The 22,422-nt window shown below is 37.5% G+C and overlaps 1 protein-coding gene and 1 long non-coding RNA gene across 5 annotated transcripts; both read right to left on the minus strand.

The window, feature by feature from the left end:
• Positions 1-1,074: 1,074 nt before the first annotated feature.
• On the minus strand, positions 1,075-18,127 carry helq (helicase, POLQ like). 2 transcript variants are annotated; one of them, XM_060891353.1, is made up of 18 exons: positions 17,678-18,127; positions 16,520-17,057; positions 14,174-14,352; positions 12,790-12,990; positions 12,617-12,689; positions 12,441-12,538; positions 12,252-12,350; positions 10,208-10,353; positions 9,855-10,094; positions 9,120-9,261; positions 8,934-9,038; positions 8,645-8,849; positions 7,451-7,608; positions 5,349-5,447; positions 5,050-5,223; positions 4,847-4,960; positions 3,274-3,408; positions 1,075-1,257 (listed from the first exon to the last, which is right to left on the minus strand). In XM_060891353.1, exons 1-18 carry the CDS (start codon positions 17,900-17,902, stop codon positions 1,174-1,176), a joined length of 3,015 nt encoding a protein of 1,004 aa, XP_060747336.1. In that variant the 5' UTR covers positions 17,903-18,127; the 3' UTR covers positions 1,075-1,173. The 2 variants fall into 2 exon arrangements, with proteins under 2 accessions (XP_060747336.1, XP_060747338.1); XM_060891355.1 differs by lacking the exons at positions 14,174-14,352; positions 16,520-17,057; positions 17,678-18,127 and having other exon boundaries at positions 12,780-12,908.
• Positions 18,128-19,131: 1,004 nt separating this feature from the next.
• Positions 19,132-21,018, minus strand: LOC132860075 (uncharacterized). 3 transcript variants are annotated; one of them, XR_009649782.1, is made up of 6 exons: positions 20,947-21,018; positions 20,737-20,817; positions 20,606-20,648; positions 20,266-20,441; positions 20,057-20,137; positions 19,132-19,968 (listed from the first exon to the last, which is right to left on the minus strand). It is a non-coding gene; the product is annotated as an uncharacterized LOC132860075 (long non-coding RNA). The 3 variants fall into 3 exon arrangements; XR_009649781.1 differs by having other exon boundaries at positions 19,132-19,766; positions 19,870-19,968; positions 20,266-20,648; XR_009649780.1 differs by having other exon boundaries at positions 20,266-20,648.
• Between the last annotated feature and the right edge of the window lie 1,404 nt (positions 21,019-22,422).

Consider the following 22,422-nt stretch of genomic DNA (forward strand, 5'->3'; position numbering starts at 1 on the left):
CTGATGAAGCTGTCGCTGCTTTTAAACCTAGTTTAACTTTAACGTTTAAATTGATCTGCTTATTTATAGGAAGCTGTTATACTAAGATAAATATTTAAAACTATAAATACTATATATTATATATTGTATATAAATAGTTTTGCAATTCAAGTCTTTTTAGAAAGATTATAAACACTGATTAACTGATCTTGATAAAGACTTGATTGCTGTAGATCTTGGTCTTGACACCCAGCTTCATGCTTGTCTTGACTTATACTTGACTTCCTCTTCTCCTTGGATCTCCTTGGCTTGGATTCAACACCGGTCTTAGCCTGAGAACTTGTTGGTTTAGGTTTTGACTCAGATTTGACTACCTGTTTGTCTTGTACTTGACTTTGATACGACACCTTGTTGGTCTCTTTTAACTCAGACTCAGCATTTCATTGCTTTTGAATCAGATCAAACACCCTGATGTTCTTGACTCTGACTCAACCCCTTGTTGATTTTACTATTGAATCATATTGACCCCAATTTGGTTCTGACTCAATTTCAGGTTGTTTTTAGCTAGTACCACGAAAAACTTAGTGATTATCACCCTTTTGCTGAAGACAACAATTTTAAGGTGGTTAGTTCATTTTCCTGCTCATGTTGTGTGCCTGATTCATTAGTATCAATTACTAAAAATACTCAAATTTCACACTTATTTATTTTTGAAAGCTTCTAATTTCTATTCAGATCACCATGCAGATGTGAGCAGGGAAAGAAATCTCTTCATAAAGAAATTTCATATTACGTCAGGTTCATTTTCCCTTTCTCACGTTTCTGTCCTGAACACTCAGCAAAATCTCAGAGGCTGAAAGGGAACATTTAATCCTGAAAATAATGGTTTTTGTATTTCACTTGTGCATAATGGGTCATTTTTTGGAATTTAACCACAAACTTTTATATGCTAAGAATGTGTCTCATAAGGACTGTGCAATTAAAATGAACAGAGATTACAAAAAATAGTTATATTATATGTTTGCATTCATTTATTGACCAGATGGCTTTCATGATAAAAAAAAAAAGCATATACAAAAAAAAAAAAAAAGAGATATTAAATGTCTCATTTTTATTTTAGACAGTTGGGCTAGCCATCAAGGATAAATATAAATAGCAAAAATGTTAAATTGAATTACATAAAATAGTAAACGTTTAGGCAGACGGGAGGTCAGTAGGGAACATCAGCAGCTCGTCAACCTCCTCCTGCAGAGCTTCTGCCTTCTCCTGTAACAGCATCTACAACAGTATCAACACAGGTAATAAGAGGTTAAATACATATTATACCAATTATTTTACCAAGCTTTATTTATACAAAACTTTTAACAATGGACATTGTTACATAGAAGTTTTACAGAAATCCAGATTTAGACTTTTCCAGAAAGAAAGGCAATAGATTGAAATCGAATTATATTATAGCCAGATGGATGGATGGATGGAAGAATGAAAGAAAGCTTTTTTCCTTTTGCCCAGCTACCAATTCAATCTTCTATGATCTTAAACCTTATTTATTAACTACATTATTTAAACCATCTAATCAAATACATACAAATGTAAACAGACCTCTCGGCCACTCTTCATATATTACATTTTAACAAATGTTTAGCATTTAGCAAATCGAGATCATTTTAAGATAATTTCCTGAGAGCGGCAATGTTGTGTGGGGGAGAAATGAACCTTACGGAGGGACCAAAACTATCCATAATTCATCAGTTCTTTTTAGTTCAGAAAATCCTAGTATAACTGAAGAACAAGGATCTCACTTTCAGGGGAATTTTGGCCATATTGAATCTCCTTAAAGTTAAACATAATATTTTCGTTCGTACACTTATATCTCTCTCTTTGCTGTGTGTTTCCTGGTCCACTTGTTAGAAAATGTGTTTGATGCTCAAGTTCATCTCATGAATATGATGTGTTTGTTTAATGTGTATAATAAAAGCATGGCAAGGGTGAGAGAAAGGAAAGCCAGAATAATGCCATTAACTATCTGTTATACAGATAATATAACCATCTCGTTGATAATGTGATCACACTTTTCTGAAAAAGCACACATTAAAATGCTATTTAACATGAGCTACTAACTAACATTAATATGATTATTAGTATGATTAGCTAAACTTATGAGGTACATAATGATTTGGCTAACAACAAACATCATTAGTAGAAACCACTAATTGCAGTGTCTCATGAGCACTGAAGGCTCATAAAAGGCCATTAAATGTTAAGGCTAAAGTGTCCTCCTAAGCCGTTCAGACGCCAGCAAAGCCACTCCTGATAAGAAACGAAGAATGAAGAATAATCACAGCTGACTACATCTACAAAGGTTTTTTGGGGGAATTTCACTGCCAGGAGAAAAGCCTTAAAAACTACTCTGGTCCAGACTTCTGTTTCCTCACAGCTATTCTCATAAGTGCAAAAGACATGGCTCATAGCTTCATCTTGGAACATCCAGCCTCAAACAAGGAAAAACAAAGAAATGACCTTAAATTTAGAAACATCTCCCCAACCCTAAGGTGGTTGTTCACAGCAATAAATAAATGAATGAATGAATAAATAAATAAATAAATAACTTATATAATTATTAATATTTAACTTCTTTACTTTTAAATAAATTAAACCAAGCTGAACAGGTACTGCCCAGTGTCTTGGTTACAGAATTCCCTCTGTGATCTGAGTTTCTGTGACTTGCTAGATCACAAAGTTATCTAGCTTATGAATAAATTATCCCTGCTGATACAAATGCACATGTAAAACTAACACAAAGGTTTTTAAAACAAGACAAAAACTTCAAGATACATAATAATTACAAAGTACTGAAATATATACACAAGTGGTAACCACTGAAAAAGTGCAGAATTTGATTCAGTTACATTGTTTGCAATGCATCATGGTCTTCTATTTCTTATGACCTGAATATTGCCAAATGTAATGTCATAAGGCGACTGTTACAGTAGGGACTGCATTTTATACTCCCTCCAGGAATTTGTCATTTTATGGAATCAAGCAACATAAAATTTAAACCAAAATCATTAAACTGAAATCATTGAAATCTACAGGTACATAGAAATAAAATTATTTAGTTACTGAAATCCTCGTACTGTAGCAAGAAATGAAAGATGAGCTTCAACATCTTCAACACTTTTGACCTTCCGTTTATTGTGTGAATTCGTGTGTTTAGTGATTCTTCATAATCTTGAGCTACAAGGCAAAAGTAAAAGCAAGCATACGATGATGACATGATTAAAATGTACTAACTTTTGCTGAAGCCACAATCTGATTCGCCTGCCTCTTAAAAAGATTCTCCACAGATTTCACCAGCACGTTCGGGTCCGCGTTGGCCAGATGAGCCAGAGATTTATACCCAGCATTATACAGCTGCTTGGCACGGAACTGGGAAAAGAGATCAAACGAGATACACAGTTTGTTTATTCTTTATCTCTCATGTTACTGTGTAATATGAGGAAGATAAGTGCAAAGCATCACACAAAAATTTTATTCAGACAGTGTATCAAGCAAAAGTGATGCTAAACACACATGTCTAGCTATGGGTCTATACTTTAATTAATCATTTCAATAATATTATTAAACAAGAAGTACAATTTCACTTGTGTGTTCGTTCCTTAATGTTGTCCATGTTGTTGAGTGCCTAAAGGAATTTAGCCTGTGTCTCTCCTCATAGCTACAAGTCCCTTATTTGTCCTGGGAAGTTAAATTGAACGCAGTTACTATATGATTCTAAAATCCAACCTTTTACACTGAGACTTGTACACAACAATTACAGAACCTACAAACATTCACTTAGAGACTAGAAGGCAACACAATACGTGCCAGCCAGGGTGGTGTAAACTTTTGTACAGGTTGAACAGTGAACATTGTTATTTTGTTTAATTATATTATTTTGTCCAGAAGATATTATAAGATATTTTAAATATTGGGGGCACGGTGGCTTAGTGGATAGCACATTCGCCTCCCGCCTCCGGTTTGTGTGTGTGTGGAGTTTGCATGTTCTCCCCGTGCCTCGGGGGTTCCTCCGGGTACTCCGGTTTCCTCCCCCGGTCCAAAGACATGCATGGTAGGTTGATTGGCATCTCTGGAAAATTGTCCGTAGTGCGTGAGTGAATGAGTGTGTGTGTGCCCTGCGATGGGTTGGCACTTCGTCCAGGGTGTATCCTGCCTTGATGCCCGATGACGCCTGAGATAGGCACAGGCTCCCCGTGACCCGAGGTAGTTCAGATAAGTGGTAAAAAAAATGAATGAATGAATGATAATCATCCTGTTCAAAAGTTTACACCCCCAGAAAATAATGTTTCATATTGCCTTCTGTCTTAATTGTTTATTTTGGCAATTAACTCTCCCCCTCTGAACTACTCTGCACTTTTCTGCAACACTTAAACTAGCACTTATTTTCCCTGTTTGTTTATGTATTTGAACACACACAAAAAAAAATAAAAATAATAAAGCAGCAAGCTCTCAACAGAGATTTAGGTTGATGGTATCCCAAGTCTGTTTACTACCAGTGTTAATGTATTCATTGATAGAGACTTCAAATCAATTTAGGACGTAGCTCTGGATAAGGGTGTCTGCCAAAAACCATAAATGTAAATGTAGAGGTTTCATATAATATTAAGCTGCATGCTTAGGCAATAAGTTAAATGCTTTACTAAAGTGTGCGTGTGGTGCCACTTGGTGTCCCATGCAGGATGAATTCTACTTTCACCCAAAGATATGTTCTGTGGATAGGCTTGGGTCCATACCTTAACCAAGATGAACCATAAAACTGAAGACACTGAAAACATGCAAAGTGAACAGATTTTACATGCAAACACACCTCCATGACTCCAGTGACCTCCATCAGTGGAATGAGCTCAGCCTGTACGCAGTAGGTCAGTCTGCGGGTCAGCTCGGTGAGAAGAGCTTTATAGGCCCAAAACTCCTCCAGCTCCTGGATGAACACAGAGACAAATTCAGGTATAGTCCTGAAATTACAGAGTCTAGTCTTCCAACATCATGGAACCCAATCCCTGATCTGACCTCAGTGAAATGCAGCACACAGGAGCAGAAGGCTGAGGAGGAACTGACGAGGGTCTGAATGAGGCCTCGCGTCAGCTGAAATCTGTCCGAGACATTCCACACATTCGTCTCTTTCAGAAGAGAATAAAGCACCAGAGCCAGGTACAGTCTGTTCACCACTGCAGGGTCTATACTCTAACACACACACACGCACACACACGCATAAACACGCACACACAATAAACTACCTGAACTAATGTAATTCCCATGAGCACAGCACAACCAGAGCAAAAATCCTGAAATAGAAACCTACACCCCACCTTTCTCACACTCTGTCCAGCTGCTTTCCGAACGAGGAAGCTCTCGGGCACACCAATAGTGGCCGCCATCTTCTGTTCAGCGGCAGACAGCTTTGTTATCTATTAATAAATTTAAAAAAAATTATAATAATAATAATATTTTTTTCGTCAAATTGCAAATAAACGGTAGCCTTCACTGTAAAAAAAATTAAATAAAATGTTGCAAAATAGTTGTATTTACTTGAAGAGGAAATCAAAAAGCACAGCTTTGTGAGATTAAAGTTGTCATAACTTACAATGCTTTGTTTCATGATTTTGTGGCAACGTTGGGAAACTTGACATACAAAGTTTGAAGAGAGCAAATATAGGAGTTATTTTTCATTAATCATCACAAATGGAAAATGCTATGCTTGACTTTGGAAGACGTTCACATGCTTAATTGGACACTAAGAGCTAGAAGCAACAAAGACAAGTTCTTCAAACGTTTTTCGATATTTAATGTATGATCATAAAGTCATTCTTTCTGTGTGGTTAAAAAATCTTGTGCCTACAGTACCTACAACCTCCATGGTGTTAATTTAGCTGGCAAGCGATGGGCTTAAAGAATTAATGTAATATTTGAGTTTGAATTTGCTATAATTTAACTGGCTAAGTTTAGCTAACTTCTCTAGTTACTGTAACTAGCAAGAAAGTGCAATTGTCAAATTTTGTTACTAGTTAACTTTAAGACTTGAAAATTGGTAAGTGCCTTTCTTGACAGAAATCTACTTTATGTTTACCATTCTAGTGCATTGTATGTACTTTTACTGATGTGTAAGATGCGCAAGCTATCAGGTCTAAGGGGTTTCCTTTCAGTTTGATACCGCATTGTGATAGTTTGTTAGTTAGCAGTTTTGTATGTTGTGACCTTCTCTTCTAATGTAATAGTAGTTGTAGTTAGGTATGTCAGATATTGTAGTAACATCTTTTATTGTGTTTATGTTTTTCCTCAGTAGAGTTGCCAGATACAGTACTACTAGTTTTTACACTACAACTCTGAGTTTTTTCTGTAGCACCTCAAGATACAGCACATTCAGGAAGGAGCCAGCTGGCCTTTATTCAGCGACCCTGCATTGGTCTCTTTTGAAAATGGCATTTCCATAGCTTTGTGTTTTGTCGTGAGTCTTATTGGTTACAAATGTAGGCATAGAATAATGTTGACAAAATCCAAATCAAAACATTTATAGGTTACAACAAACTAAATTATTAAGTACAGGGAACTTTAAACATTATTTCCTATAATTACCTTAAATTGAACCTTAAACTGTAACTTAATGATTTTCTATTGAAAAGTTCAGTTTACTCAATAATTTGCATGTAGAATGTTGACTAATTTTTTATGTTGAGGTCACCACAGATTTTTTTATTTTTTTTAACATTGTACTGTATTTCCTAGATATATTGTCTGCATTAGCATGAGATATGACCGCTTATCAGAGCATTTCAAGATGATGATCCTCTGGTGGTTCTAAAGAGGTATGATTTACAATGTCTAGTATATACTGACATGCACATTAGAATTATGGTATTTACAGTAAATAAACAAATAAACTCCTTGTGATGTAAATGATAAGGTTTAATAGCAAAAAAAAAAAAAAACAGCAAAAAAGCCTAATGGGAAATCTGGAATTTAATCTTGATATGAACAAAATCTTACAAGGAAAACTGTCTAGAAATGGGTTTAAATAATCTTAGATAACTGAGAAATATCTAATATCGAGAAATACTGGACACAGTTGACTATATTGAAGACATTGTTACAGGCCAAGATGTCTATTTTTTTTACAATGTAAGTGCTGTTTGTTCTGGAGTCTTCATTAATAAGCCCATTTTGTCTACAGAGATCTGCCAGCTGTAAATACATGACTGTACACCCAAAAATGTACCACGAGACAGTACGACAGTGAATAACAATTACATTTGTGATTGTTTCTCCATGTTAGGATAACTACAGGTTGCACAACGAAACGCACAATGTATAGAAAGTGTCATGTTGTGATTACAGCAGATGCCAGTTATGGATTGGTGTCAATTGAAGCGCTTGTTAAAATGTCATTGCGAAGTCTGATTTGTATGCAACTTACCTGACTGAAGTAGATCATCCATTCTGGCTTGATCTGGGAAACCATGTCATATGGAGTGACCAGATACACCAAATGCAGAAAACTGTTCAGCAGCAGACCTTCCAGACCTTTAGACAAGTCTCTGTAGAGGATGTCCGAGTATCTCAGATCTACTGAGCCTGAATAGAGGACAAAGCACGCAGTTGAATATATGCACACAGAACCGTATATTGGTTATTCCCCATATTTATGTTATATATCTAGACCTTCGTTGCTATGTATTAGCATCTGTGAAGATGTTAAATATACCTACATTAACTAATGTTTCATCTACTCATGATATAAGATCAATTTAATTCTAGCAAGTTATACCACAGTCTGTCTGAATACTTGATTCTGATTGGCTGCTTATAAACAACTATAACCACAATAACATACAGTTAGAGTTGCATACTGAGTGAGGAAGCTATTGTAAACATTTTAATTACCTTATTTAGCTTGTGTTTGTTCAACAATTTAGTGGTATTTTACTCATCACCCTCTGACCCTCTGACAATATCAGAATTCACATTATATACTATTGCCATTTTTTTATTGTGAGGATACAGATGGAGTATTTGCAGCATCAATATTTAATTAGTAAAGTTAAATTATTAAAAATCTAACAAAGCTTCTCTCTTAATGGGCAGGTTGGACAATGAAACTGAAACACTGGCCAATTTGCTTTGGAGGTTGTGTCTAGGCCTCCTGGTGGCCAGTCTCCACTGGTTTCACAAGTCATAAGTAAGAACAAAGTGTGAAGGTTGAATTAGCAGAGCAGTAGATTAATTATTACAGTCTACACAACACATATCATATCTGGATGGCCATGTTCACCCAATGGTTCAAACACTGTTCCCTGAAGGTGTTTTAATGATTTTGAAAGTGAATTTGAGCATCTCCCATGACCTGCACAGTCACCAGATCTGAATATAATTGAGCCACTTTTTTCATCCTCATGCAGTAACCTGGCCACTGTTCTGCAAGATGAATGGCTCAAAAACTCTCTGGCCACTGTGCAAGACTCGTATCCTTCATTCCCAAGATGAAATGGTGCTGTATTGGCTGCAAAAGAAGATTCTAGTCTATATTAAGTTTTAATCTAAAACCAGGTTTTTAGTTTCATTGTCCAATCCCAGCATGTCATACAATATCCATGGTATTAAATAATCTCACCTTTATATGTTGCTCTTCCAAGTTTGGTGACACGCAGCACAGATTGCTCGTGAGAAGCCATGGTGATGAGGCCCTTTTGATTCAGCATCTCTATAGACTCCACTGTAAGCTTACTAAGACTCTTCTGCAGACAAAGCCGAGTTTCCTGGATGCTGAGTAAAGTCCTGGACATGAACTCCAGGACCTGCTCCACAGTGCATGTGATCTAGATCAAAAAACTTTATTTACTAAAAGACTTTATTAACAACTCAGACTTCTCTGACCACTGAGATCAAAAACGGTCACTCACTTCAAGGCCAATGAGGGAGAGAATGAGACTTAGAAGGCCGTGACTCCCATCATGTAACAGGTTGCTGTAACAGTTCTCCACTGGCGCACACACTAGCTCTTTGACCTAACAACAAAATAAAACAAGTGAGTGTTATTCAGTACCTGAGCTGAACGTTGGAAGATGAGAGGAGGCTAAAACTCTCACCCGCTCCTTGTCTTTGTCCTGCAGGATGACGATGCTCTCACCCATTGAATCAATCCCAGCACGACCTGCTCTTCCCACCATCTGCTTGTACTGACTCCTCTTTATGAAGTCTGCTCCCATGTATGGGGAGCGCAGGATCACCCTGAATACACAGGATTTAAAGTTTATATAGACCAAAATAAAAATAGTGGCTAAACAGTCAGACAAAGCTTGGTATGCTTATGGAACATATTAATAAAAAAGACAGAGATAAAGCCCAGACTGAGATGATTGGGTCTTGTGGTGCAAGCTAAATACGTATAAAAATTCTGTTATAATTATGATAAAACTGTTTGTATAATTTCATCTTACAAAATATATTTAATAAAATGTATTTAATATTTGGATGTAATTAAAATGTATTTTAAAAAATGTTGGTTTTTTTGGTGGTACAGCACACTTGAGTTTTCATTTCGGTACAGCATTAATTCCATAGGTTAACCTGAAAAAAAAAAACTTCTCCACAATATTAATACTGATTACAGCACAATTAGACCAAAATTATTTCAAGATTTTTTTTAATGTGGGTCAGGCACAGGCAGTATAAAAGTAACACAGCAAAAGCTATTATTCTAAATAACGTAAAACCTCTTCAACAGGCTCAGTAAGCACAACACTGCAAGAGTCTCTGCTGCTTATTCCAGGTGTCTTTGTGTCATTGTAAGGTGCTACATTAATAGATTAACTGTGACGGACCTGCGAGCAGGGAGGTTGATGCCCGCAGCCAGGGTGGAGGTGCAGGCGAGGAGACAGAGCACTCCGGATGAGTAGGCCTCCTCCAGCAGCTTCCTTTCATCACTGGTCAGACCGCTGTGGTGGTACGCCAGGCCGAAGGGCACAGTCTTCTGTAGCACGGGACACAACGCGCCATTCCCACTGTTCCTCAGCTCGGAGAGCAGTGTCGCTTTCTGCTCCTCTCTGTGCTTGAGGAAGTCTCTGTGGAGGAGTTAACAGACAAAAACCAAAAATACAACTTCTGCAAAAGTCTATAATAATATACTGTATATGAATATTTGTATCTTATATTTATTATTAAAGGGTGTACTTACTTATTCAGATACTTGCAGATCATACCAGCTACGTTTTCACAGTTCTTCTTGGTGGCACAGAATATTAAACAGGACTGTTGAGGGATCACTTCAGTAACCAGAGCAATAATGTGGTCCGGATCCAGCTTCTGCATCCCGCTGGAGTACTTTTACAAACAAACAAAGAAAAAAACAACAACACACACAGCATAAAGTCAGCAGGTTTGTGTTTCTTTCACACTTAACCGAAAAAAAGCATCTTTTGGACTGATATATAATAATGCAGCATCCATAAAATGTAATTTTTTTTCAAATTATATATTTTTCTCTGTTATATAACAACATTTTTAAAACGATCTGTTTATTAGCTTTAGATGTGTATGTGCAACACGTCTTACAAATTATTCTGTATGTAACACACAGAACAAACACATTGCTCTTAACGCTGAAACAATCAGATGATTTGGCTTGATGTTCTGATTTAAAAGGTGAAATCATTACTCAATCATTTTCATTTTTAAAATTCATTAGAAATAAAGTATTCTTAATTAGCATTCATAGTAATTTATATTATTAAAAATATTATTATCCAATTACTGTGTAAAAATGCATGAAGTGATGTGAGGATTGCTTCACAGACAGCCTCAAGGTACATTTACAGCACTTGGCAGACACCCTTATCCAGAGCAACTTACATGTTTACTTCATTTTTATACAACTGAGCAATTGAGGTCCCCCGTCCAAAGACATGCATGGTAGGTTGATTGGCATCTCTGGAAAATTGTCCCTAGTGTGTGATTGCATGAGTGAATGAGAGTGTGTGTGCCCTGCGATGGGTTGGCACTCCGTCCAGGGTGTATCCTGCCTTGATGCCCGATGGCGCCTGAGATAGGCACAGGCTCCCCGTGACCCGAGGTAGTTCGGATAAGCGGTAGAAGATGAATGAATGAATGAATGAATGAATGAGCAATTGAGGATGGAGAGCCTTGCTCAGGGGCCCAGCAGTGGACGCTTGGTGGACCTGGGATTCGAGCTCAAGTCCTTCTGATCAGTGGTTCATCACCTTAACCACTTACAGTAGCTACAACATCCCTCAGATTCTAGATACAGCCTAGAAATTACTGTGAATGGTATCAGGTAGAAGCCATGAAGATGGCTTTAGACTGCAGTTGATACGAACAGGTTCTCCATCAACAAGTCTCCATCAAACCTTAACAAAATTATTTTATAATCCCAATCATTTGTAAAACAGATGGCTTCTCATTTAAGTTGTTTCATCATTGTATCGTCCAAGAAAGCCATCATCAACTCAGGGTTGCTCATTAGGGATAAAGGTATACATCCTGAAAATATAAATGTACAGTATATATATATATATATAAATAAAGCTGTTTTTATGCCCATTGTTAAAAGCACAATACAGATAATGAATTAAACTGAATGTGTAAAAAAAATTCCACAGGCTAGAAAAGATATTTGTCTATAACAGTGAAGTCCTTCTTTATGTAATCATACACAAATTAACAAGCTTACCTCAGATTCTAAACTAAAGCTGGTAACCTATCGTTAAATATTAACTTGTTGCTTTATGAATTTAAAATTCTTCTGTATGAAGTTGTGCTATCAGCAAAGCTTCTGTTATACATAAACCTTCTGACCAAATCAGAATCCAGAATCCATCAACCGCATTGTATAGCACAGTTTGAATCTTGACAATGAGGCAGGAGTCAAAGAGATCATAATTAGCCAGGCTGGTGGTAGGAATGGCAGCCAAGAACAGAGACACTAGCTAATCATGGCCATCTGTGAAGCCATGTGGGGAGAAAAGGGCAGTTAGTGCTTTGCTATGAGGTTTAGCTGCCCTGGGAGCAACAAGAACAGCAGTGCATAAAAATGCGTCAGCTTCATGTGTCTTGTAGGAAGCATGTGTTTGCCTTCAGGAAAGAGCTAGACATTAGGTGGGAATGGGGACATGACCAAACAGGAAGAAAATACTGTTTAATCACAGAGGAGACACCTGGATGTTTTAGGATGTTTTACAGAAACAAGAACCATCACTACCTACCTTAAAATTCAGCACACGTGAGAAGCAGAAGCAGTGCTCCTCTTTAGGATCGATTTCATATATACTGTCCCTCAGTTTCACATACTCCTTCAGCTGGACCTGCAAAACAGCACTGAGACATCACTTCATATACAGCATCCTTGACCGAGTCGTTCAGTAAAGTGTTAAAGTAATTAAAGGAATATTTACAGGTCTGAAGTCATTGGTGTAGTTGTCAGCCTTCAGGAAACTCAGGAGATCTGCTACGTTCCCCAGAGTTGCACTCATTCCAATGATGTGTGTGCTTTCTGTTAAAACGTTCACATTAAGCTTTGTGAAGTAATGTGTTGAGAGACAGAGAAGTCAACGTTTTGCGATCGACTTACTGCTGATGTAGAGTACTTTGGCCAGAGTCATCTCGAGAATCGCTCCTCTGCTGCCGTCTCCAAGCATGTGTAGCTGAGTAAAGTGGAGAAGAAACAAAAATAAAACTGTTACATTTTGCAAAATAAATATATAAATAAATGAATAAACAAACAAGCGACGCACCAGAACCAACCTCATCGACCACCACTAAGCCGATGTTGTCCAGTCTGTTTGTCTCAATCAGCGAGTTCACTAGGCTATGACCTTTCTCTATCGTGGCAATGTAAAGTGAATTCTTGCTTCGTCTTTTCACAGGAGGGAATTTTCCTTTACTCCCAGCATACTCCTCTACTAAGAAGTCCAGCTCAATACCAAAACTTGACAATCCTCGAACCTGCGAGGGAAAAAAAACTGCTTACTTGGGGGCATTTCATGTATCCTGTATCTGAAAAAACACATATAAACACTTTGAAACGTATCACTGCTTAGTTAGCCGTTCATATTCAACTTCCTGTGTATTTCCTTTTTATGCCAAATGTGGTTGCGGGTTTTCTCTGTCTTGCAGTTAATAAGACACAAAAACATCTTGTCATGTTACCAAGAAAGTGCAGTGTGTAAAAAAAGCTACAGCGTTACTTCTGTCTGTAAAAAAGCTCTGACACTGGAGACAGAAAATTTATACTGTATATCATTAATTACACATAGTTTTTACACTGTTCGTGTAGCACACTTCCATTCAATTCCTTGTAAATTAGCTGCTACTAGAAAACAAGAACATATTAGAATGAGCACATTAACAGAAAGCTGTGATTTCCCTTGTAGCCGATCGTCCTTGTGAGTTTTACTGGTGTACAAAATGAATCAACACCTTCTGACCAAGTTATATTAATAAGCAGGGAGAATCATAAAAAATGGTGGTGTTGTATATAATTAAATATCATAGCGAAATATTTTACATTAGGTAAAATTCAGCCCAGCAAAGCTGTTCAGGAAAAAGGAACAGGATATGTAGTATTTTTTTTTTTTCATTTCCACATCTGGATTGCCTGATGAAGGTAAAAAAAAAAAAAATCAGCCCTGGAACCAGCCTTCTATTCATTTACTGTACTTCTTATCACACACAGGGCTGCAGAGAGCCCAAGGTCTATTCCTGGTTACTATACAACGCAGGGCCCCTGGACAGGGTTCCAAATCATCACATAGCACATTCGAGTACACACAGCCATTCACGCTGTGGACAATTTAGAGATGCCATTCAGACTATAGTCTGTCTTTAGAATAAAGGCGAAAACTGGAGAACCCAAAGGAAATCCCTGAAGCATGTGCAGAACATGCAAACTGCAGCCTAGTGGTTAATGTGTTGGACTATCAATCGGAAGGTTGTGCTTATTTAAATCCCAGGTTACACCAAGCTACCACTGCTGGGCCCCTGAGCAAGACCCTTAACCCTTAATTGCTCAGTATTAAACAAAAAGAGAGATAAAATGTCAGTCGCTCTGGGTACAAGACAACCACACTAACCAGAAACTATATTAGATTTTTCATGCTGCTGAACAATAAAACACTGTTTTATTTACCTTTTCTTGCACCAAGGATACATATGGTAATATCAGCAGAGCGTCTTTCTTCCTACAGAGAATCTCTTTAAAAATAAGAATCTCAGCCACCAACGTCTTCCCTCCACTCGTCGGAAGAGAGTAGATCAAATTCTTTCTGTGGATCACTGAGTCCAAATTCAGGCACACCTTCTGCCACTCTGGAACACAGACAGACTCCATTAGGCTTCATTAGTACCAGGACTCTATATTACACATTTTGCACAGGTAGTAGTGAAAATATTGTAGAAGTGAACAAAAAGTCAAAAACAATTATATAAAAGCCTTAATTCGTACAAGTTACATAATATAATTAAAAAGTAAATGCTAAAATTTTAAAAAGCATATCAATTGCAGAAAAAGAAAATATTAAAAAAAAAATTGGGGTGTTAGAATTTAATGTGGCTTACTGATTGGTCAAAACAAAATCTCCAACCAAAACAACACAGTAAGCTTCAGGAGTGTAGTGAATATCTGCTGACGTTTCTCTCTCTTTTCTAAGAATGCTTTAAGTTTAGGATTAGGATCATATTATTTGATAGTTTTGGCTTCGTGAATGTTTTATGTCATTTCCTGTGATCCATGTGAAAATATTTTCATTCTGGTGCTGAAAATTTGTGACATGCAAACTAGTTTCGTTTCTCAAAGACATTAAATACAAGCTTGCCTTTTCTCCTGGTCTATATTTCAGCCTGTGAGGGAGGTATACAACAGTGTTACATACTATGTTATAACATTAAAATAAGTTATGCATTATTGTACTACTTGTGTCTGTCACTAGTCACCACAAGATATAATCCTCTTTCTACTTTCACATACAGTTGTGCTCAAAAGTTTGAATACCCTGAAAGAATAAAAATATAGTGGATATATAAACAAGGATATTGGTCATGTTAAGTCAATTTTAAAGCCTAATGATAACTGAAATCACCTAAACAACCCTGATCAAAAGTTTACATATTCTTAAATGTTTGGCAACACTATAAAGACACAGGTTGACAAACCTGAGGTTTAAATGGCTATTAAAGGGAAGTTTCCAAACCTGTGACTCATTGTAATTGTAATTAGTGTCTGTGTATAAATAACCAGTGAGTTTCTCAGCTCATGAGGTGATGCACTGAATTGGCTGGATACTGCACCATGGGGAAGACAAAAGAACTGCCAATGGACCTGCGTAATACGGTAGTGGAACTTTATAAAGCAGGAAAAGGATATAAAAAGATCTCTCAACACTATGCCAGTCAGTACTGTTCAAACTCTGATAAAGAGGTGGAAAATAAGAGGATCTGTTGATACTAAGCCATGGTTAGATAGACCAAGAAAGATTTCACCCCCTACCGCCAGAAGACTTTTTCGGAACGCAAAGAAAATCCCACAAACAACTTCAAGAGAAATGCAGGCTGCCTTGGAAAAAAGTGGTGGTGTTTCAAGGAGCTCAATAAGGAGGTACTTGAACACAAATGAGAGAAAGACATCTCTGCGCCCATGCCATAAAAAGACCGTAAAAAGTGTTACTGGAGCAACACAGGGAAGTTAGTAAAAATTGATGGCAAGATGAATGCAGCATATTATCAGCAAATACTGGCAGACAATTTTCATTCTACAGCACAAAAGCTGCGCATGGACGCTCTTGGACGTTCCAACATGACAATGATCGTAAGCACAAGGCAAGTTTGATGCTCCAATGGCTTCAGCAGATAAAGGTGAAGGTTCTGGAGGCCATAACAGCCTCCTGACCTCAATATTATTGAGCCACTTTGGGAGATCTCAAACGTGCAGTTTGTGTAAGACAACCAAAACATTTACAGGAACTGGAGACAATCTGATAAAAAGAAAAAAGAGCTGTACCACTTGAGAGAATTAAGGACCTCATGCACAATTACTGATTAATTAATGATGACTGCATGCTATTACTGATGCTAAAGGGGGCAATACAGAATACTAAGGACTAAAGGTATGAAAACATTTGAACAGGGATTATTTCCTTATTTTCTTTTTGGTTATGATTTGTTTGAGGATTGTGCCATTCTGTTATGCCTTACATGTTAATTTGAGTCCTATAAGAAATAAAATATATTTTTTTGCCTTCTCACTCATGTTTTCTTAAAAAAAATTTTTGAGCACAACTATAAGTGCCATTCCAGTCCACAGTGACCCTCAATCAATTCATGTTTGTGTGCATTGTGTCATTATGAGGATCAAAGAAAATCAAGATTCTGCTTCACTAAACGCTGTTAAAATGACACCTGATAGGAAATGCCAGAAAAAGAAATGTGCTCTGACTGAGGTATTGGTTTAAATTTATATACGTGGCTGTGAATTATTCACCATACAAGTCCTCAATCCTCTTCAGTCTCTTGATTAAATCCTTAACTTTGGATGGAAGCCCAAAGAAAGGACCCAAATCTCCTTCTTGGGGCGCGTATTTGATAGTCTGCACGGCTGCACTAATTTCTTCGCTCACTGCTGCCTCTTTCTGCAGAACAGCCTTTGAAACCGTGTTGGAAGAAGTAGCGTTTTCCAGCATGGCCCTTTTCAGCTGGTCAGCCATGCTTCTCCTGGCCTTGCTGGAGGGTTTGTTCTGATCAATGGAGATCGGATCGGAGCATCTCTTATCGGGAACAGACGTGTTCCCGGTTCCTCCTGTGTGGGCTGGGTGAGATTTATTTTGCACATCTTGCTGAAACGCAAGTTGAGAGCTCGGTAAATCATGGAAATTGTCCACAAAGTCTGTGAGATGATCGATGTTCTGTGAGCTGGTTTGTGGTGCGTGATCCTGTTCAAAATCTTCCAGCTTGGCGAGGAAGGAGGTGTCAGCGATAATGCTGTCGTAGCCATCAAAGAGATCTTCACTGTCACTGCAGCACTGGAAAATGATTATAGAACAAAAAAAAACAGCATGATGATACATTCCATTTGTGTGCAGACCTGCATTAAAGTTACCAGTAATTGTAACTATACGTTTTTTTTATTAACTAAAAAAACAATTAGGGGCTTAAAATTATACAGCTTTTACACTTATAAAGTGTCCCACTGGACAGAGTGTACTTTATAAAGTGTACAATTGCTGTCTCAGCAGTTCATTTCAGAAGCTTATAACAGCTAGTAGATAGAACTCGGCTCGGCTCATCGATAAGAGTCGACACTGTATTGTGCAGTACAAAAAGAGTCGAATCTTATCGATGAGCTTAGCCTTGTTCTGTTCATTCATATCGTTAACTCACAATATAAACTATTTAAATGTCTACTAACTATTATAATAGTTTATAGTGTGAGTTAACGATATGAATGAACAGAACTCGGCTCAGCTCATCAATAAGAGTCGACACTGTATTGTGCAGTATAAAAAGAGTCGACTCCATACTTAGCAGTAGTAAAATCATAAAAATCAATCACATTTTCAGCTTTGGCTTCTATTCTGTATGAAACACTGTGGAAGAAATATTCTGCTGCATAGTTAAAAATAACAGTATAAGAGTAATTTACCTGCTCTGGGACTCTGTCTTCTATCTTGATCTGTGGTTCTTTATTTATATCTTCGGCTGGTTTACATTGTTCTGGTTTACATTGTTCTGGTTTACATTGTTCTGCACTGAGCCGCTTCTTAGCCGGAGTTAAATCGCTCCGCATTCCTGTATCTCTGGATCTCTTTTTGGACCATGAGCTGCGTTTTATAACTATTTCACTTTGAATCTCTGCGTGTCGACTCATATCTGTTCAGTTAAACCGCTAGCTAACTTCAGGCTAACTGCCATCGCTTCATGACACAAATAACACAAGCAGGCTGCAGAGTTAAGCCATTTTCAGTTATAACGGATACAGATAGTTATGACTAATTTGCATCATGGTAATAGCTAACTAAGCCCATGACCAGGCTCGGATGAGCTTCTACTACAAACACCATAGATATCTATGTACAAACACGACGAATCGCTGTCATCAATATAGTGACGCTTTGGACAAGACTGTTTCAAAGGGATTGGTCAGAAGACCGACCAATCCTGAGTCAGAGGTTGATACACGTGACCGGAACTAACACGCTATAACGTCACTTGCCAGCCATATTGGACAGGGCTAGATTTGATTGTTTTTTTTTTTCTTTTACTATTGTCTATTGAGAGTTTGTGGTATTTAAATTTAAATGGTTTTAAAATGTTATATCATATATAAGAAATATATAAGAAAGAAAGAATATATTATTTCTTTCATTCATTCATTCATTCATTCATTCATTCTTTCTGTGTTGTGTTTGTGTTGTGTGTGTTTCCCATCACTAAAAGACATTTAGAAGAGCAGGAGTTACTAGGAGAGCACACAGTATCTTCATGGATAGAACCCACTCTATTACAGCCTGCTATCAGTGACCCTCAGCCACAATTACTCCCATGTCGGCACATACAGCTTGTCCAGTAAAAACATATTTTGTAACCACTGTTCTATAACTGCGTTAAATTTATAAAAACCCAAGGCCCAGTGTCTCTTTATGTGTGCTGTTCTGTATATATATGTAGTTTTAGATGGAATTATTGGTCTGGTTATGGATGCGATTTGAGAAATCTGGATTTGAGCAAATGGGTTCATTATTTCACCCACTCAGTATTCTGTTTTAATTGGATTGAGCAGGAATTGCTGTATGATTACATTATGCATAGCTAGTTATTTATTTACTTAAGCATCTGAGAGAATGGACAAGAGGTTAAAAGAAAATGGCATGGATTTGTGGAGGGCAAATGACGGAAGAAATGAGCAGAAGCCTTTTATAATACAACGTCCTCTGAAGGTATTTAAACTATCAATATAAAATCATTTTTCTGTTGTTTTATCAAACAGCTTAGACCTGCAAAAACAGTGAATAAAGAACAAAGCAAAAGTAAAGAATGTCACCTTTTATTTCTTTGTGGTTATTGGTCAGACGTGTACTGTTAAAATGTATCTAACAGAACATTTTAAAATAAAGTAAGTAAAATAAAATTCTGGTTCATTATTCAAAAGGATAGAAAATTAAGGACATGGATGAATTAAAAAACATGGAATAAAGCAGCCTGCAAGGACAGAGAAATGATTAGTGTTAAGAGATCTCTAGGATCCTGAAAGTTGCCATGGACTGCCATGTACAATGAAGTCTCCTCCTTAGCCTTACATGCAAACTAATCAATCTGCACAGATTACAGAGTATTACACAGATAATAAAGTATTACACAGAAAGTAAAAATGCGAACAGAAAGGGACTTCCTATGAAACTGACTTGTGTTTACTGCTGACTCAAGAATCATGATCAGTAGACTGTCCCTTTCTCTTGTCAGCATGATACATGTAGAAGGGGTGGGGAACAACTTGGCACTAAGAGACGGAGGTTTCAAAGTCTTATCCTATTATTTCCATTACTATGATTGTCTCATTATTTTTCATTTCAACCACACCCTAGTCACTGTATACTGTATTGTAAGGCTTTCAGCTAAGAGCTTCTTGTAAGAACTGCTGTTGAACTTGAGTTCTGGCTTTGTGTTACATCCAACGTGATTAAATAATATAATATATATTGATAAATAAATTCTATAACTTGTGCAGATTCAACCTGAAAAGAACAATTTAAAATGAACACATTTAATCACTGCAATTATCAAAATGACAAATAACTGAAACTCAAGATCAAGGTCAGTACTTAGGTCTGCGATTACCATGTGATTGATGGATTGTGTCTTTGTGGTTGTAAACCAGCAAAGACGACTCTGTGGGCCCCTTATCATCCACAAGAGGTATGTCCTGATGTTCACTGACTAGAAATAGAGAAACAAAACTAAACATTAGAACTTGTAAAGAAGAGTGTTTGTGTGTTTGTATCATAGCTGCTACACTGTAGAATACCTCAGACTGGGAGATGGAGGTGTCTGCAGAGAGGAACTGAATGTTTTGGAAAGCGCTGATCAGCTCACCAGCATCGAGTGGCTGTAAAATTTAGAGCATAGCATAAGTGCTTCTGATCATAGCAGGTTCATACAGATATTCTGTTCAGTAAAAAGAACCTTGTAAAGTCCAGTGATCGGGTTTAGTAAATAAACGAAAGCTTTGGTTACCAGAAAAACAGGTCATGGGTCTCCTTGTTGTTCGTTGGGCAGCAAATGAAAATGAATATAAAACACACAAACACAATTAGTCACTGCAATTAGCAACATTTTTGATGCCACAATAAACAATCACTTAGCTGAATGCCAGTGAAACTCTCCTTGTAGCTGGTATAATAAGGGAATCCCTGCAAATGTCAATTAGACGAAATTCATGATCTATGACCACATTTCACAATTGTGTTCTTCTAATACAGAAGAAGAACACAGAATGTCAAATCAAAAATGTCAATTTTCATCACTTAAATATTTATTCGTTCAATATTCTTCTTTTCATAAAGGAAAAGTTTACTTTGTGAGTCGAGTGGTGCGTCTCTATGGTTTCGAGCCACTGGCTTAAAATAGAGAAACAAAACTAGACATTAAAACATGTAAAGAAGGGTGTTTGTGTGTTTGTATCTCAGCTGCAGCACTGTAGAATACCTCAGACTGGGAGGATGAGGAGTCTGCAGACACGAACTGAACATCGCAGCAAGCGCTGTTCGGTTCACCAGCATCGAGCGGCTGTGAAATGTAGAGCACAAAGATCATAGGAGCTGCTTATCATAACAGATTTATACTAACTTTTACAGTAAAAGCAATCTGGTAAAACCCAGTGATCGGCTTTAGCAAATAAAGGAAAGGTTTGTTTACCAGAATGACGGCTGAAGGTTCGCCTTGAGGTTCGGTGGGCAGCAGCTGCAGAACTGGCTCAATGACCTTCACACACACGCACACACACTTAGACAAAAGTGGACTACACGTTTCAAGCGAAGTTAAAATGTTACTATTGACCTGATACATACCTGGAGTACAGAAGGAGTGGGGAATGATTCTCTCAGCACGTCCACAGGCTCTGCAATGAGTTTTATGTGAATCAGTAACTTAACTACACAATATCAAACTTTCCTATTAATGCTTAAATGCTTCAATAACCCTCTGAATTGTATTAATAATTATCTTATAAAGAAACAGATAAATTGTAGCTATTGTAGTCAGCTTGTTTAAATTCACTGTACATGTGACCCGATTAAACTCTCTATAACCTCCTGCCCCTGTCCACCACCCAAATCTATTAAAAATGATCCTGTATAATTGTTCACACTGACCTCAGCAAACTAACTCCCTTTATATACTCACTATGATGTGTAAATGAAATGATTAGTGAAGTTCTCTAGGTAGACAACTTTAGAGCCCTTTAGACCTGACTAATCACTAGTCTAAGTAGGATTTAGTGTAAATCCAGTAGTCAGGGTTGTGAAAAGTCACTTTTTTAATGTTTGTCCACCTCTTGAATGATTACAAGTTCTCACTGGGATTAAGGTCTGGGATTAAGGTTTCCTTGCTTTACTTGACACAGATTGGCATGACACAGTGCTCACTTTGTCTACTCCAGACAAGCTTTTTGTGCTGATGCCCAAACAATCGGAAAGGGGATTCATCAGGGAATATTACTTTACCCCAGTCCTCAGCAGTCCATCACCTGTATCTTTTGCAGAATATCAGTCTGTCCCTGATGTTTTTTTTGGAGAGAAGTGCTCTTTGCTGCCCTTCTTGACACCAGACCATCCTCCAAAGGCTTTCACCTCATTGTGTGTGCAGATGAACTTACACCTACGCAGCTGGATCAAATTGTGTGGTACACTTTTGCTCCATTAACATTCAAACTCGCAATGTGAATCCCCCTTCTTGTAGTGGAAGCTATAGAACATCTAAATTAGTCCAGTGTTGGCCTGACCAAAAGAAGGTCACCAATGATATTTGCAATTCCTTTACAAGTCCAGCAGGTGGTTGTAGCACATTAAGTTTATGCCAGAGCATAGGGGCAAGTTATTGGCCACCAAATCTCTTCCTCTGTAGGATAGCTGGGGTAGTACCTGTTTCCAATGAGACCAATTTGGTGCACAAACTCTCTACTTCACCATTACATTTCAGCTAAATTCTTCTGTCCCTAAATAGACAACCAGTATCTTTAAACCTTCTCTATTCCACCTCAGGTTGCAAGGTTGGGCATGAAGCTCTATCTTAACTTTCCCTGTCCATAAAGCCTCGCCCTTATCCCAGTTCACTGTAGCTTAAGAAGCCTTCTGATAGATCTGTTTACTGCCAGTGTTTTTTTTTTTATTGCAA

This window comes from Tachysurus vachellii, chromosome 17 (genome assembly GCF_030014155.1).
Source record: "Tachysurus vachellii isolate PV-2020 chromosome 17, HZAU_Pvac_v1, whole genome shotgun sequence".
Taxonomy (NCBI): domain Eukaryota; kingdom Metazoa; phylum Chordata; class Actinopteri; order Siluriformes; family Bagridae; genus Tachysurus; species Tachysurus vachellii.